This window comes from Archocentrus centrarchus, chromosome 8 (genome assembly GCF_007364275.1).
Source record: "Archocentrus centrarchus isolate MPI-CPG fArcCen1 chromosome 8, fArcCen1, whole genome shotgun sequence".
Lineage (NCBI taxonomy): Eukaryota > Metazoa > Chordata > Actinopteri > Cichliformes > Cichlidae > Archocentrus > Archocentrus centrarchus.
In genome coordinates this window covers 8,830,617-8,847,602 of record NC_044353.1, presented here as the reverse complement: position 1 = coordinate 8,847,602, position 16,986 = coordinate 8,830,617, and the positions used below count along the sequence as shown (strand labels likewise).

At 42.2% G+C, this 16,986-nt stretch overlaps 3 protein-coding genes across 4 annotated transcripts in view; 2 read left to right on the top strand and 1 right to left on the bottom strand.

Moving 5' to 3' along the window:
* Nucleotides 1-852: 852 nt before the first annotated feature.
* Nucleotides 853-2,846, bottom strand: LOC115784385 (trafficking protein particle complex subunit 5-like). The gene is made up of 3 exons (XM_030735610.1): nucleotides 2,780-2,846; nucleotides 1,562-1,834; nucleotides 853-1,491 (listed from the first exon to the last, which is right to left on the bottom strand). Exons 2-3 carry the CDS (start codon nucleotides 1,829-1,831, stop codon nucleotides 1,195-1,197), a joined length of 567 nt encoding a protein of 188 aa, XP_030591470.1. The 5' UTR covers nucleotides 1,832-1,834; nucleotides 2,780-2,846; the 3' UTR covers nucleotides 853-1,194.
* Nucleotides 2,847-3,834: 988 nt separating this feature from the next.
* On the top strand, nucleotides 3,835-8,676 carry LOC115784350 (N-acetylmuramoyl-L-alanine amidase-like). The gene is made up of 5 exons (XM_030735559.1): nucleotides 3,835-3,937; nucleotides 4,656-5,483; nucleotides 5,647-5,857; nucleotides 5,931-6,225; nucleotides 8,540-8,676. Exons 1-5 carry the CDS (start codon nucleotides 3,871-3,873, stop codon nucleotides 8,552-8,554), a joined length of 1,416 nt encoding a protein of 471 aa, XP_030591419.1. The 5' UTR covers nucleotides 3,835-3,870; the 3' UTR covers nucleotides 8,555-8,676.
* Nucleotides 8,677-9,353: 677 nt separating this feature from the next.
* The window catches only part of wizb (WIZ zinc finger b), a 28,537-nt gene continuing 20,904 nt past the window's right edge, over nucleotides 9,354-16,986 (top strand). Inside the window, exons 1-5 of one of the 2 annotated variants that reach the window (XM_030735475.1) lie at nucleotides 9,354-9,618; nucleotides 12,641-12,820; nucleotides 12,913-13,114; nucleotides 13,399-13,474; nucleotides 16,814-16,980. In XM_030735475.1, coding sequence (XP_030591335.1) covers nucleotides 12,713-12,820; nucleotides 12,913-13,114; nucleotides 13,399-13,474; nucleotides 16,814-16,980 — 553 coding nt within the window. In that variant the 5' untranslated portion in view covers nucleotides 9,354-9,618; nucleotides 12,641-12,712. Of the gene's footprint in view, nucleotides 9,619-11,853; nucleotides 12,089-12,640; nucleotides 12,821-12,912; nucleotides 13,115-13,398; nucleotides 13,475-16,813; nucleotides 16,981-16,986 lie in introns of those variants that run through there. The other variant, XM_030735477.1, reaches the window with a different exon arrangement.

Genomic DNA, 16,986 nt, shown 5'->3' with positions numbered 1-16,986 from the left:
TTTATTCTGTTGTTCGATTCTCATTCCCAGTGTATCAATCTAAATGGTGTTCAATGCCTTTCCAAATCAGGAAGCATCAGTTATTACGGGTGAAACACTGAAACTTTTATTTTGTTGGCTTAAGAGTAGCCATATCATCTGAAACAACCACAATTTTCCATTTTTTTCATTGTAACATGTAAACTCCTGTGTGTTACATAGTGCCTCAATCACAAGACACTAAATAAAAAAAAAATGAAATTAAATAACACAAATAAGAAAATTCAAATAGTAAGACAGAGACTCGGTGACTCTACTTCCTCTTTTCCACAGATATGGAGAAGTTAAAAAAAAACAAAAACAAAAAAAACAATCAGCTTAGCACCACAGAAATTCTGTGCCCCAAGAAATTTATGGATTTGGAAGTTGTAGCTTGGTGACTGTATCCACTGTGATGTTATTACTACAGATTTATTACCTCAACTTCTGCTAGGTGGCGCTATGTTTCCTTTCATTATCAAGCTCATGGTCCAAATGTGACCTGGTTCCCCAAAGGAACCAAGACATGACTGACTCTGCATCAACACATGCACATGTTAGCTAAGCCCCAGATTATGAATCTGTTTTATAGAAACAAAAACTGAGGTTGAGCTGGAATGAAACAGAAAAACAACCGTGGCAACCCATTCATTCATCTTCTTCCACTTACACAATTCAGGGTTGAAGGGAAAACCTTGGACCCATCTCTATAAAATATTTTGTCACTAAAAACAAGTCATGTGATAATTCCTCTTAATATTATAGTAACCAGGGAGGCTCTGCTTTGTTGGCCTGCTGTGGCCAGTGTGTTGTTTAATTAAGATAAGAGATTAATTGGTCATGAATGTTTCATCCAATATATTTATGCTTTATAAATTGCTGTAAATATGCGACCAAAAAAACGAACCAAAACAAAAAACTGCAAAATTAAACCCCTTCAGGAGGCAAAACCAGAAAAAGATGATCAACAAAACCAACTAGGGGCGTATTTTCTGCTCTGTATGTGGCTCAGTACAGCACAGCGATCCATCTGTAATGTCACCTTGTCTCATCAGTTACCACAAGAAGATTCATTCACAGTCACCGATACTTCAGATACAAACAACAGCCTGGACCTCGATGACTTATCCTCATCCTGTACAGATTTACATAACAACTCGCCCTCTCCAGTCTTTCTTATCTGCCATCCAAAGCCTTGTCCCTGGCTATAACTGACTCGTTAAACTTTATCATCAGCGTGGTGCCTTTGTGCCAGTGGGCAGTGACCTTTGCGGGAAAGCCGCTGTGTGTGAGGATGGCTTCCACGATGCCCGCAGTGAAGGCAGCGCAGTTCAAACTGCTGTTCTCCTTGGGCACAGAGATGTACGCGTTGATAAGCGGCTCTTTCTCTATGATGTAATACGTCTTGTCGTCATCGTTGGCCTGCTCAAGCTTGTCAGCCTCTTTTCCGAACAAGGACTTCCACACGTTAACCTAAAGGGAAGACAACCGTTAAGGGTTTGAAAATTAAAAGGTTACTCACGCCTATAATTACCTTGCTTACCTTGATAAAGAGGAGCATGTTCAGCACTTTGGTCTCCCTCTTCCCATTCTTCTCCCTCAGCACCAGCACATCCAGCATGCTGGCTCCCACGCTCTGGCCCATGTCCGCCAGGCGTGTCTGCAACTCAGACACGGAGTACACGCGGCTCTGACAGTACTGCACCATCTCTGAGAACAGAAGCGCAAAGGCACTCAGGCTGACTTCAGTCTTGGGTCTGGTCAGAGGGCGCTCAAGGATGTTGGATTTCCCTCGAGTGAACCGTGTATCCATTTTCTGTTGGGGAGTGATGGCAGTCATTTTGTGTTTCAGCAAGATTATGGAAAATCTACTAAGCCCAGTTTCATTTACACTTGTGCACAATGTGCCAGCTCTGCAATTTTGTTGCCAAACAATAGTTGGTAACAGGGTTTCTCTTTGCCATTTGACCCATTTTCTTCCCTTCACTCCCTTCTTTTCCAATGACTGCCTAATTTGAAGTGTGAATCTACTTAAACAGGATGACAGCAGCAGCGTTACAATGCAATAGTATTGACACAGCATAAGTCAAATGTAAGTGCAAAAGTAGCCTAGGTTATAGTTTCTCTGGAAATTTGAAGCACAAGTATAACACAACTGCTGTACACCACTTTAGCTCAACAATAACTAAATGAACTTATCATTGTGACTCATCAGGAGCTGCCACGCAGGATGCTGTATCTTGGGCCAATCTTTTTAACAAGCTGTTTAAAGCCCTGCTTTTCCACCGTGTAACTACATCAGTAATTTACATCCATCGTTTTGCGATCGTTCAACCAGCCGGTGCAGCCTTTCACGCTAATAAAATGGCATGTTTAGTAAAGGCAATGCATAAGCGCTACAAAGGGGGAGCTAATCTAGCCTTCATATACTAATTTACTAGTCACTAACAATAAGGAAGCAGTAATAACATGACCACAGATTCACACACCACACAGACACACATCACACACGCTACAAGCTTTTGCCAAACACTGTGGACCCGCTGACTCTCCTAACTCCCGGTTTCAACACAACAGCTGATCAGCACTAGCTGTTAGCTATCGCCCTGCAATTGTTAGTCGGTACGCCCTGTAAGAGCACTGCATCCCACACACGCAATACCAGCAATGAAAGCATACGCTTTTTTTTTTAACACATAGTATGTATTATTCTGTAACAGGTTTTCGCATTTTGAGTCAAGTCTTTGCAGCATAAACGAACCTCGTTAGCGATAATTCAGCTGCTGTTCAGCTCTTCCCCTTTCTTTCTTCTTCCTTCTTTGACAGCGTAAAATCACCAGCATATAAAATTACATACCGCCATCTAGTGGCCGGACCTTTTAGTGCAACACACTGTAGCTTGCTTTCTTTTCTTTATTTCTTGTATTTTTTACGAGTCATTTTCATCTGGATCTAACACTGTAACCATTCTAATCACTTATCCTCCACACACACCCAAATATACAACATTTTAAGACTTTTTCATATGTATTATAATGGCACAGCTGAATCTTATAGTTCTAATCATGGATCTGGTCTCATTAACATCACTGTGTCCTTCTCATTCCTGCTTTTGGAAGGTCTTTTTTATTATTATTATTACAGATTACAGTATTTATCTGCATCCCAGATCTTCTGCACTGTACTTTCCACTTGGACCTCCACTTCCTGTTCTCGTAATCACGTGACAGCTGCAAAAACCAGTCTGTGACTTTTGGTCTCTGCAGTGTGTGTGTGTGTGTGTGTGTGCACATGTCCTGTAACAGGGTTTTTAGCTGTGTCACCATATAAACCTCAGTGAACACAAAGAACATTCGAGAATGCAGATACATTTCTGTCACTGCTACCGAGAACACAGGATTTGGGACTTCCACAGTTTTGCAGCCTTGCTCTGTATTTTCTCAGCATTAACACGAACATGTGTATTGCCTCAGAGAGGACTCCCAGTGATTTGTACTGTAGTGAACAGTCCTCTGCGGGCTGTTATTATTCCCAGAAGAAACCACATGCAAATGAGATGACTGAGATTTATTACAGAACTTGAAAAATTCTCGAAAATGTCCAAGGAGGTCACATCGACACACTGTGAGGTGCTCAGGAAAACCTTGACCAGTAAGGACAAACCATTTTATTTACAGGTGCCAGTTTCCCACATTGCTCAGACAGCCACACCATCAGATTAAACTCAGGCCTATCTACATTATGTGTACAACTGTTACATAACCACCCCTTTACTGCATGTGATAAATATGAGAGAGAGGCAATAAGGCTGGCACATTTGAAGCGCGGAGCTGAAGGGGTTCATAGCTCAAGATGGACAAAGACTGCTGGAAACTGACACTGGCCTTTCTGGTGCTGTTGGTCAGCACCTACGCAGAAGGTAGCACCACTTATTTGTTTCCACCAGCTTTATGATCTGCATGTATTCAGATAAAAAAAAAAACTGCATTTACTTTCATTTTCTTTTTTTCCCTGTTGACGATTACTCAGAAATCTTTTATTGTTGACTGTCACCTGAAGATTGCTGTACTTGTGCATCTACTTGGCAAATTTCTTCTAGTGTAAAGACTCCCTGGTCATTATATGTAAATAGATCAATTGCTAAAAAAAATCTTTTCCCATTCTTGACAGAATGAGGATTTCAGCTGCCCAGCAGGCTGGGGCGTCGTGTGTCATACTTGTTTTTTACTGTGATCCCTTGGTTTTTAGAGTGTGATGAGTCTGGAGTGTGTGCAAATCAGTTTAGCGGTGGCCGGACACAGAACCACGCTGCTGTAACACAAGCAGAAAGTGGTTTGACATGTTCTTGCTGAAGTAAGCAAAAAACAACATTTTGGGAAATGGCAGCTTTTTCACATGCAAACCAGTTTATAATGGTCCACTACCCACACGCCAATAGTGGACCATTATAAAACACTGCTAGCTATATATGCCTTTCTTAAGTCACAGTCTTTTTAGTTCCTCGCCACTTCTCTCTCAGTTAAATCAGTCTAGCCTGTGTTTAGGAACAAGGCTAAGTTTGTGGAGGGGAGAAAAGATGGGCTTTTGTTTGAATGACAAAGACACTGTTTTTTTTGTGTGTGTGTGTGTATTTTCAGCTTCATTTTCATATCATATGGAAGACTTCATCAAGGCAGTGAAGCAGGTGGAAGATGAGGACCCTGGGTCAGGGCCGCTAGCTGTGTTGAAGAGGCTGCGCCAGGCAGCTGGCCATAATGATGCGTTCATTCACTACTTCCTTTCAAATGCTGACTCTGGTGGTCCTCAATTGGCTGCTAACCTTTCAGATTATATTAGAAAAGCTATTCATCACAGGGTGACAGAAGATGCCAGAGAGGAAGGTGTGGTCCTAACTCCTGATGGTACCACTGTTGCCCTCAGACCGCTCCTCCTGGGCGTCGAGGCCGGTTTACTCTCCAAGTCTCGGAGACGTGTGCGAGGTCTTTATCAGCTCACTCTGGCCAGAGACCTCGGCCTTTCCCTCAAGCAGAGCCCTTCTGTGACACAGCGTCTGGGACCTGACGGATGCTGGGACAGCCTAAGTGCTCCTCAGGTGTTCTCCCTCTCGAACAGCCCCTCCCTGCTCACCACGGCTCAAGCCAACGGAGGCATGGACGGTGTCGTGCTTGGGCTGGAGGTTTCTGACAAATCCAGACGCCCTCTCAAGCTCAGCAGTCTGCTGACAGAGTACTACTGCCACCAGCTGGAGGGTAACGGACTGGACGCTGCCCCGCGCCTCATCAGCCGACGCCGCAGGGAGAACTTCAGAGGGTTGGTTGTCCCTCTGTTGCTGGCCAGACAGGTGGTGAAAACTGTAGAACTACAGCAGAGGCTGAGAGGACAATCAAATATGCAGGTGAAGGAGAAGAAGCAGCTGATGGTGGAGGCGAAGAAGGGGATGAAAGCGTTTGCCCATATGTACATGGGTGAGCATAAAACCAAACCACAGAGGAAGTGAAAGAATTTAGAGCAGCAGTGTGCTCTGTGAATATTACATACTAAGAAAATTAAGACAGTCCCTCAAAATAAGAGCATAAAAAAGTGATCGCTTCAGTCCAATTACATGTAACAAACTATGATGCGTTTCAGATTGTCCGCCCATCATTCCTCGGTGTATGTGGGGTGCAAAGCCGTACAAAGGAACACCCACCAACCTCACTCTGCCTCTCCCCTTCATGTACATCCACCACACTCACTCGCCTAGCCAGCCCTGTCTGACCTTTGAGCAGTGCTCTGCAGACATGCGCTCCATGCAGCGCTTTCATCAGGAGGACAGAGGCTGGGATGATATTGGATACAGGTACGTGGACGTTTTCACATATGAGATCTTTTCACTTGGCTCACATTGACTAAGAGTCTCTGTCCTCTCAAAGCTTTGTCGCAGGCTCTGACGGGTACATCTACGAGGGCCGAGGGTGGTTCTGGCAAGGAGCCCACACGCTCGGCCACAACTCCATTGGCTACGGCGTTTCTTTCATCGGAGACTACAGCAGCAGTTTGCCCTCTCAGCACTCCATGGAGCTGGTGAGAGATCAACTGGCAGCCTGCGCTGTAGGTGGTGGGAGACTCATACCCACCTTCACTCTGCAGGGTCACAGACAGGTGGTGAACACTGCTTGCCCAGGAAATGCCCTCTACAGTGAGATCAAAACCTGGGAACATTTTGGGGTACGTAGGAAGTGCTAGTGCTCTGTTCTCCTCCTCCTGCCCATCAATTACACATCCAGTACCTTGTCAGAGTATTTCTGTTGGTGGCATGACCTGGAGTTGTACTGAAAGTTTGAGTTTTACAAAGTGAACAGGAATGGAGATGGCACTGTAGACCAAATCAGACAGCCTGATCTGACAAACTGCAGCCTGTCTGTCAGGTAGCCAGTAGCAGCAGCTGAATCATGTTAAATGCACTTCAGAAATCAAAGAAAGTGACCCTCACCATGCAATGGTTACTACAGTACACTATACTGCCAAAAGTATTCATGCATCTACCTTCACACACATATGAACTTGAGTGACGTCCCATTCTTAATCCATAGGGTTTAATATGATGTCGGCCCACCCTTTGCAGCAATAACAGCTTTAACTCTTCTGGGAAAGCTTTCCACAAGGTTTAGGAGTATTTATGGGAATTTTTGACCATTCTTCCAGAAGCACATTTGTGAGGTCAGACACTGATGTTGGATGAGAAGGCCTGGCTCACAGTCTCCACTCTAATTCATCTCAAAGGTTGAGGGCAGGACTCTGTGCAGGCCAGTCAAGTTCTTCCACACCAAACTCACATCCATGTCTTTATGGACCTGCTTTGTGCACTGGTGTGCAGTCATGTTGGAAAAGGAAGGAGCCATCACCACCAAACTGTTCCCACAAAGTTGGGAGCATGAAATTGTCCAAATTGTCTTGGTATGCTGAAGCATTAAGAGTTCCTTTCACTGGAGCTAAGGGGCCGAGCCCAACTCCTGAAAAACAATCCCACACCATAATCCCCCCTCCACCAAATTTTACACTTGGCGCAATGCAGTCACACAAGTACCTCCTGGTAAGCCACCTAACACAGACTCATCTATCAGATTGCCAGATGGAGAAGTGTGATTCATCACTCCAGAGAACACGTCTCCACTGCTCTAGAGTCCAGTGGCAGCGTGCTTTATACCACTGCATCCAATGCTTTGTATTGTGCTTGGTGATGTAAGGCTTGGATGCAGCTGCTCGGCCATGGAAACCCATCCATGACGCTCTCTACACACTGTTCTTGAACTAATCTGAAGGCCACATGAAGTTTGGAGGTCTGTAGTGATTAACTCTGCAGAAAGTTGGTGACACTATGAACCTCAGCATCCACTGACCCCACTCTATGATTTTATGTGGTCTACCACTTCATGGCTGAGTTGTTGTCATTCCCAATCACTTCCACTTTGTTATAATCCCACTAACAGCTGACTGAGGAATATTTAGCAGTGAAGAAATTTCAGGACTGGACTTGTTGCACAAATAGCATCCTATGACGGTACCACGCTGGAATTTACTGAGCTCCTGAGAGCGACCCATTCTTTCACAGATGCTTGTAGAAGCAGTCTGCATGCCTAGGTGCTTGGTTTATACACCTGTGGACATGGAAGTGACTGGAACACCTGAATTCAGTGATTTGGATGGGTGAGGGAATACTTTTGGCAGTATAGTGTGTCTGGATACACTATAATAAATAATAAAACTGTGATGTGTAGCCCAGAGTAAGAAGTCTTCCATGGGAGGTGCAGTATTTGTGAAACTGAGGCTCTTAGGAACCACCCCAACTTTACCTATTGTAGGCCACTTGGTCAAACTGAGTCAGGGAGGTGACAAAAAAAGCTATGTGGGAGTTTCTCAGCTGTAGGAACAGGTAGACTGGTCGGAACTGATGGAAGAATGAACAGTGAAATAGTGAGTGTAGTGAAATACTTTCAACCTAGGACTGAAGTGACGGCTGACCTTTTAGCAAAACAATAACAGTCACAATGCCCTGCAGGTATTAATATAGCTATCAGATTATGACTCTGGCTGTCCTTGAATGATCCAGCTAAGTCCACATACCATGAAAACATGTGCAGAGGGGCCCGAGGGCGGAGCTTCACAGATACTTATCCCAGCAAATCTGACCAGGCTTGACGATCAGTTAGGAAGAATAAGAAAAAGTGCACAAAACAGGGTCTGAATACTTTCTGGATTCACAATAAACCAGCTCATGAACATCTGCTGATCGCTCAGATTTATCGTTGTGATTAAAACATGGTCCAGCTCTTTTCACTAAACTAGCAATGGTAATACCATACCGCCCAAACATCATGAGCTTTTATTCAGTGAGATTAGAGAACTGAACTTTTTATTTTAAAATGTTGCAGTCCTAATGTTAATTATGTAAATGGTCTGAATTCTTCTTCAACAGCTGTAAATATTCCACTTATTTTTCCTGGTTATTTAATTTAAATTTTTTTCTTTTTTTTTTTTTTAGGAAGCCAAGAGATGAAAAAACTAACTGCTCCATAAGAGGCAGAGCCTGGGATACATCAAAACATCATTATATATATATATATATATACCGGCCAATTGTTGTCATTTCCTGTGTTGTATTAAATCTTGAGCACCAAAATGGGATTCTTTTGTTTTCCTCTCAGTTTTTGATTTTCTTCTTTCAAGCACATTTAATATCGTAGTGTCTTTACTTTACAATCTAAAGCACACTGAGTGACTGTTGTTGCGATTTTGCTGCTGTTCAAACTGAATTGAACTGAAGCAGAAATAATGCATTGTGGCTGATTTGCATGATTGTTCTCAAGCTGCTGACATTGCTTGGAATTTCTGAGTGCTCTTCCATGTGAAATGTTTGAGGCTTTTCTTGCATATGCTGCCCATTCCAAATCCCCCCCACAACATTTCAGTGGGATTCAAATCTTGGCTATAACCAGGCTATTTCATAACCCTCTATTTCTTTTTTTTTTTGAGCCGTTTCATGGTGGATTTGCCGGCGCACCAAGGATCACTGTTCTCCTTAAACTTCCATTTCTGGCTTAACTTTCAGACTTTCACATTCTTCGAGCACCTTTAGATATGATGCAGAATTCATCAGTGACCAGAAGCTGCTCAGGTGTAAATGAAGAGCAGCATTATTCCAAAAAGCCTGCTCCTTTCCTGTTTGCTACATGAGTGCAAGCTATATTTTTGGCATGCACAGCCTTCCTGCTTGCACGCCTCCCACGCAGATGAAGTTTTAGGCACATGGACTTTGACACCAGTTCTTGCAAGAATTCCCTGTGATGAAGTTTTGGGGTTGTTGCTGCTTTTTGTTTCTTTTTTGCTGGGGAAGCCAGTTCCAGTCAAATCTGTCAGATTTTCCTTGCAGTGAAATGTGTTGATCTTTTTAAACACCTTATTAGACTCATAGTCAAATCAAACCCTTTTCTGAAGGTCTCTTTAGAGCTCGTTGTGGCAACAGCAAAGAGGACAGCAGAGCCGAGATGTCAAAGGCTGAGATTAGACACAAGGCTGGAACGACAGGCCCCTGGTCTGGAACACCTGATTGTGGATCTGAAGGTGTGACTAATGAGGGTACTTTTATGTTTCTTATGAGATTTATGGGAGTTATGGGAATGACTTCAGATTGTCAGTTTAATTTTTCATCTTTAGGCTTTCTGTTCGTAAGAAGATCGAGTGTTTGCTTATTCAGCTTTGCAGTGAAGAGCCAATTTCCAGGGGATGTACTGCAGATGACTGTAAACTGCTGTGGGTTTCTTTCATTAATGATAAATTGTGTGTCACAACATATACAAAAAAACAAACAAACAAAAAAACAACAGCAACTGTAATGGTGTAAGGGGAGTATTTGCAGTAAGGTTAGTCTCATTATGACTTCAGCACATGCATTGCGGGACCCTGGGGAATCAGGTCCATCTCACTGATCAGGAATTAGATAACATTTGGTGATCATTAACCAAATTCATGTGAAAAATTGCTTTTGGTCTTACATGTAAAATATTGAAAGGCCTGGGCCTAAGAGTTTCATTGCTGGTAGTGATGTGCCATTGTTACCTGTAATAATACACTAAACTAGATTAATTCATACATTATTTTTATTAAATGTACTAGTGAATAATATAAATAATAGCATAACTAAAGACTGGCAAACCTGATTATTTTTACATTTCATTATAAATATAGATAAACAGTGAAATCTTTGTTAACAGCAAAGTGTAATTAACTAAGAATTTACAATTTATTAGCAGTGGTTCATAAACCATCCATAAGTGTATAATGTAATTAAAAACCACCTTTACCAGCTGCAGCATATAAGTCATGTGCTCATTCATTTATCACTAATTAAAAGGTCAATTTTACAATCTTACAATTTCAACTCAGCCTTTGCTTTGATGTGTAACTTCAGCTACTGCAGTTTTGCCCATTAAAGAAATAATAAATTATGCACACAGTTCTGAAAACATGACGCTCATGTACTGACAGCATGTGTCCAAACTACAGTTTTCTTTTGGTCTTATTCAAACATCTTTCTACAGTAAATCACAGTTGTGCACATCTCCGAACACAAATTGCATCTTTTTGCACACTCTGTTCAGCTAGGAGTGCTGGCCTTCAAAATGCAAAACTCTGATGACCAATTACTCATGCTGCATTTGTGCAAACTCACCTGGAAGAACAATTTGGTCATGTGTCAGAATACAAAAGAGGCCTGGAGTGACTTATACAGGTGTTAGGGATAAGATGGAGCAGCAGGAACACAGACAGTGGCAGGAAATTTGCATTTTTTTTTTTTTTTTTTTGTCAGTTCAGCTGAACAGCTTTGCAGTGTTTCTCATTTACTTACATGACACAGGTGAAATCACTGGGTTTCTCTACATATTACTGTAAGGTAAATGCTTTTTACACTTAAAGAACAGGAGAGAAATGAAGCTTATTCCCACACACTTGTACGCAGTTGAAACCGGAACATGAGTCTGAATTCATCACCTATTTGATGCAAGATGTAAGCATACATAATAGCTGCGTGTACTTGGTGTGTGTGTGTGTGTGTGTGTGTGTGTGTGTGTGTGTGTGTGTGTGTGTGTGTGTGTGTGTGTGTGTGTAAGGAAGCAGTTTAAGAACAGTTTTGAGAGTTTTTGTAAGAGATGCGCGAAGTTTTGAGGAACAAACAGCGAACTCTTTTCAGTTTGCGTGGAGAATTTTAAGAAACTGAGCCGCAGTGTGTGGAAACGCGTTTAAACAGTTACTAAAATACTTTTTCATCCCCTGCAGACACAAACACGCAGTCCAAGGAAAGCCCAACAGGGGGCGCAGGCTGACTATATAACGTCAAATAGGCGTATATTGATTTTTGATCATTTTGGGAATTTTGATACACAAATTGACAAACTCTGTTGAGGTGTTGCAATCACTTAGCGTTATTACATGTTATGATATGCAAATATGCTATTCACAACAGTGTTAATATAAAGGCCAACTACGTGTTGACTAATGTAAGTAGAGCGCTACAACCGATATTTATGGTTTATCTATTTACATAAAATAAAACGGATATGAAGAAACATTATTACTGTGGCACGTTTACGCTGCTCAGACGTCCATTCCCCTCCGAGAGAAGAGTCACTGTGTGCTCTGATCGCTCCGAATAAAGAGTCCGTCACATAAATACGAACAGAATTAAAGAAATTAGGCTGCGAACGAAGCACTCGTAAAAGTTTGACTTCGTAAACTTGCCCCGGTGGGTTACTCGAAACTCTTCTCGTCACCCTCCCCGCTGACGTTTACGTACGCAGCCGTGGCGTGCCTGCAAGCCAAATAACATGGAGTCCTCTGCCTGGCATCTCCAAGGGATCCCTGCAAAAAACCCGAGCGCCGATTAAAAAAAGAGCCAAGTTCCTCCATGGGAGCAGTCAAAGCCTCTTGCGAGCATCGTCGCGGTGCGTAAAGCTTCGGCTCCGTCCTGAAAGTATGACGAACGGTGCTTAAAGAGGCAGCCTTTCACTGCGATCCGCGAACCAGGCCGATTTCAGTGAGTATTTGCACACACAAAAAAAAAAGAAAAGAAAAAAAAAACTGCAGTTTATGGGCGTTTGGGTTTCAAAGGCAACGTGCATGGATGCGTTGTTGTTCCAAATCACCTGACAGCGACTGGATCGATATGAGCCACGTCCTCTGAAGCGACAGAGGCCAACCCGTGGGACACCTTGATGTGCCCGGGCATTTTCCTGTTTTTTTTTAAGAGGGGCAGCAGAGAGGACAAGGGCCTGAATATAAAGGCCACTTATTTATGTAACCAATTGGGCGCTCCATTTCATTCTTTAAAGCCAGACATATTGTGAAAATAGGTCAGACAGTCCGAAAACTGCAGCTGCCAAAATTAAAAAAAAAAAAGAGAGAGAGAAATACAGAAGACAGCCGAGCCACGGCAGATTCTCCAGATTATAGCATTAAATGAGGTCTTACCTGCAGATACACGCTGTGTTTTATGCTGGTTTTAAAATTATTCTCCATGCAATTTCCTCCAGGAAAGTTTTCCAACATGACAAACTTCAGTGCGAGTTCATGTGTGAATGTTTTCCAGAAGGAGAGGAGGCTGCACGATGTAGGCAGGCTGCTCACTAGTGGGACTCCATACTGTTCTCTGGGGGGGACCATGGAGCCAGAAGGGCAACCCCTAACCCCAGGGACCAGCTATGGGCCCCCACCCTTCAACTCAGCACAAAATCCCGTCACCCCAACTTTCCTCAACAGCACCTTAGAGGTTTGGCATTAAAAAAAAAAAAAAACTCTTGTCATCCCAGTTTCACCCTTCCATCAAAAATATATGGTTTGCTTGTTTTTATTCCTCTCTAGTCCTCATGTTCTCCAAATCTGAGAGATGGCCTGATGTCTGCTAAATGCTCGTGGGGCCTCACCGGGGAGGAGGGTACCAAGCAGAGCGAGGGCCCCGAGTCCGGTGCCGACCTGGGGAGGAGCGCACAGAGGAGATTCAAGTCCTCGGCCTTTCCTTCCTCCTTAAGCTGGGACTCTGACTCTGAGAAAGAAACACTAGATGGTAACAAACTTGTTGCACGCATCTCAAGACAACCATAGCCATGCATTCTGCGGGAAAGCTAAAGTAGTTCTGAATTCAGCTAAGACACTCCTTAATGCATCAGTGTACCTATCGTTGTTGTCCTCTTATTGTTCTAAATGTTCTTCCAGTCTGCTGTAGTCAGAAGTCTTTCAGCTTGCTCTCTATGTAACCTGCTCAGTACTTTCTTTAACTGTGGATTTTACCTGTTAAGCTGTGAAGTGATGTTCCTGTGGTTGTGTGTTTTGTGTGCTGTTATGCGTCAGAGGAGGAGCTACAGAACTTTTCTAACCCTCACGGTCTGGCTGCTCACAGTCCAGGATCTCCTTCTTCTGGACTCAGGTGAGGAGGAGGAGGAGGAGGTGCAGGAGGAAGGGTGGTGAAATTAGAGTTTCATGAATACCCACATGGAAAAGAAATTTATTTCAAGACATTTATGCTTACTCATGAAGGTTGGAGTTTTTCATTGACAGATTTATGTTTACTTGAGTCATATTTAGCTTTTAATAAATGTTATATTAAGAATTAAAAGAGAAAGGAACAACTTTCATGAGTAAATCATTATTGTACAAGAAGTGTAATACATATATCAAACATGAACAGTTAATATATGCTTTTTTTTTCTTTTTCATATGGGTATGCAGGGTAAGATTTTAGCAATACTAAGGTCATAAGGCCATAAGTGTCCTCAAAAACACAGAGCAGTTCAGTGCTTCCTTGGTGCTGAGTGGGATCATTTAAAGAAACTTCTCTGGAAACCATCAACTAACTGCATGTAAAGTGAAAGCACTGGTTCAACATTAGGAAACATGCTTGGTCACTTTTTTGCTGAGAGTTGGATCAGAAGCTGCTGAGAGTAGCTGTTAGCTTAGCATGAAAGCACAAACGTATTTAAATCTTTCTTAATAGTACTTCATTATGGCAAACTTTAGTCCGTACAAAGATGCTTATGTGTTTCGTTCCATCAGTACTGCGTGCAGTGTGGTTATTTATCCCAAACAGACAGCGTTCAAACTGGACAGATGCTGTAAGCTAACCAGAAAGCCCTGAGAGTCTTGGCTAAACAACAAGATGGTGTTTTCTCTCTGCTTCTAGTCTCACTGCAAAATTCATCTGCAGGCTGGTTTGCAGTTTACACACAGAGCTCAATGTGTCATGTTCTGAAAACCCCACGATATGAAACAACTCGGGGCTGAAATGCTTACAAAATGCCTTTAGCCGGCTAAAAACATTACATTTTAGCTCCCTGTGTCTAGTTAGCGTTTAAAAAAAAAAAAAAGCTAATGTTAGCAATGTATCAGTAAGCTATTATAGTTAGATAAGGCACTCACAGCTTTCTTAACAATCCACATTCCATAATAGGACAAGTCGTAGTCTGTTAAAATATTTAAATTACAGAAATATAGTAGTGTAACACTGACATTTTGGATGCTTGACTTAGTAACAGAATGCTTGCTGCACCAGTAGGCATACCAGCTCAAATAGGTGCCCACAGGCATTTCAAAAATGTAGTTCTGGGTTGATAGTACTGTTTCACAACACACAGCAATTATCAGACATTTTTCAATTTTTTTATTAAAAAAACGAAAAGAGAAAAGAAACGGAAGCCCTACAGCAGTCTTATGTTAAAACAGGCCTCTCTTTCTATCTCCCACGTATAGGAAAAGTCAGTTGTTTACGCAGTTAGGTTCATAAGCATTTGGATAAAGAAACAATTTTTTGTAATTTTGTCTCTGTAAACCACCATAGTCGATTTTAAATCAAGCAATCAAGGTGTGATTGAAGTGCAGACTTCCAGCTTTAATTCCTTTGCGGTCAGTGCCTGAAGTCTAGAACCCATAGACATCACCAAACACTGTCTCCTCCCTTGAGATGCTCTGCTATGCCTTTGCTGCAGCCACCTTTGGCTGCTGCTTGTTTTTGGGTCTTTCTGAATACAGTTTTGTATTTAATAACAGGTTCTCTGTTGGCTTGAGACCAGGTGACTGACTTGGCCATTGAAGAATATCCCATTTCTTTGCCTCAAGAAACTCTTGGGTTACTTTTGCAGTTTGCATTGATTCATTATCCATTTGCGCTGTGAAGCGCTGTCTGATTAGCTTTGCAGCATTTCTCTGAGTCTGAGCAGAGGCCTCTAAACTTCAGAATCCATCCTACTGCATCCGTCAACAGTCACATCACACTGATCTGATTCCACTGGCAGCCATACATGCCCATGCCATAACATTACCTCCACCATGCTTGATGGTTCATGTGGTATCTCCTCCAGACTTCTCTCTTCCCATCATTTTGGTTCAAGTTAATCTTGGTTTCATCTGTCCAGGTACTCTTCTTTCAGAACTGTGCAGGCTCTATTAGATGTTTTCTGGCAAAGTCTAATTTCGCTTTCTTCTTCATGAGTGTAATCTTGTTGTTAAACCCATTGTATTTCCATTCATGAAGGCGTCTTTTGATTGTAGACTTTGACAATGATATGTCTAACTACTCGAGCGTTCTTGACTTAACCATGGAAAGAATTCTGCAATCATCCAATTTAGTTGTCTTCTGTGGTCTGTCAGGCCTTGTGGTGTTGCTGAGCTGGCCAGTGCATTTATTCTTTTTAAGGGTGTACCAAATAGTTAACTTGGCCACTCCTAGTGTTTTCTTTTCCTATCTTTCCGATAGGTTTATTTGTTTTGTTCAGTCGAATGATGGCCTCCCTCATTTGCATCAACATGTCTTTGGACCTCATATTGAGAGTTCCAGTGAAAAGACACCAAATGCAAGTTCAACACTTGGAATCAGATCCAGATATTTTATCTGCTAAATTTGTCGTGAAATAACAAAGGAACAGACCTCACCTGGCCATGAATCTGCTTGTCAGTCAATGGTCCAATTACCTTTGAAAATGGAGGACTGTTTATAAAAATGGCTGTAATTACTTAACAGTTCAGCCAAATTTTTTGTTAAACCCCCTGAATTAAAGCTGGAAATCTGCACTTCAGTCACATCTTGATTATTTGATTTAGAATCTGCTGTGATGGTGTACAGAGGCAAAATGAAAAATAATGTGTCATTGTCCAAAAATGGACTGACCTAACTATATATTATGAACTTGCACGTTTAACATTTGCATGTAATTGTAATTTAGATGCACAGAAATGGGAGTGGTATAAATCATCTTACCTGATTCTTTAAACGATAGCAAATAAGTGTATTTCCTAAAATGTTGAACGTACACTTGAACAAACTGGACTGCTGTCTTTTCAGGAAACTTCAGTAACGTACTGACATGTACAAAGGATTGTTGTTTTCTTTCATGGCATGTTACTCCTAGGTGTTGTTCCAAAGTCATCTCTGTGCTGCCAGGAATACATTTATGGTGGGGAAAAAACTGAATTCTTTATTTATGCTGTTTACTTTAGGGTAGTCAGTTTTATATATAAGGAGTCCACAAGTGCTAGAATTAGTTTAAAACATTCCCACCATTTCCATGTTTATAATTACACTTCCCTTAGTTAGCCAAATCCCATGAAATTCCCTGAAAAGATACGGAGGACTTGACCTCAGTGGTAGCAGTGGGCCAGAGAATAAGAAATAAAAGCATCCACATGGTTTCTGATTTACCCTGATCTCAGGCAGAGATGCTTTGTTCATTGTGAATGTAATGTTATTTATTTATTTTTATCTGATGGTGTCCAGACTTGATAGTGAAGATGACCAAGAACCTGATAAACTGCAGCACTTCCATAGTAAGACTGACACACCTACACCTACACCTGCACCTACACCTGCTGAGGGGCACAGTGATAACAATGAGAGCACAAAGTCAGAGGAGCCAAATATGTCCCAGCCTGGCCAAACAGAATGTACGT

Coding starts and splice junctions, on each gene's coding strand:
- LOC115784350 (XM_030735559.1), top strand. CDS start 3,871: ATGGACAAAGACTGCTGGAAACTGACACTGGCCTTTCTGGTGCTGTTG. Junction 3,938..4,655: donor GGTCAGCACCTACGCAGAAG/GTAGCACCACTT, acceptor GTGTATTTTCAG/CTTCATTTTCATATCATATG. Junction 5,484..5,646: donor GTTTGCCCATATGTACATGG/GTGAGCATAAAA, acceptor GATGCGTTTCAG/ATTGTCCGCCCATCATTCCT.
- LOC115784385 (XM_030735610.1), bottom strand. CDS start 1,831: ATGGATACACGGTTCACTCGAGGGAAATCCAACATCCTTGAGCGCCCT. Junction 1,492..1,561: donor ACATGCTCCTCTTTATCAAG/GTAAGCAAGGTA, acceptor TCTTCCCTTTAG/GTTAACGTGTGGAAGTCCTT.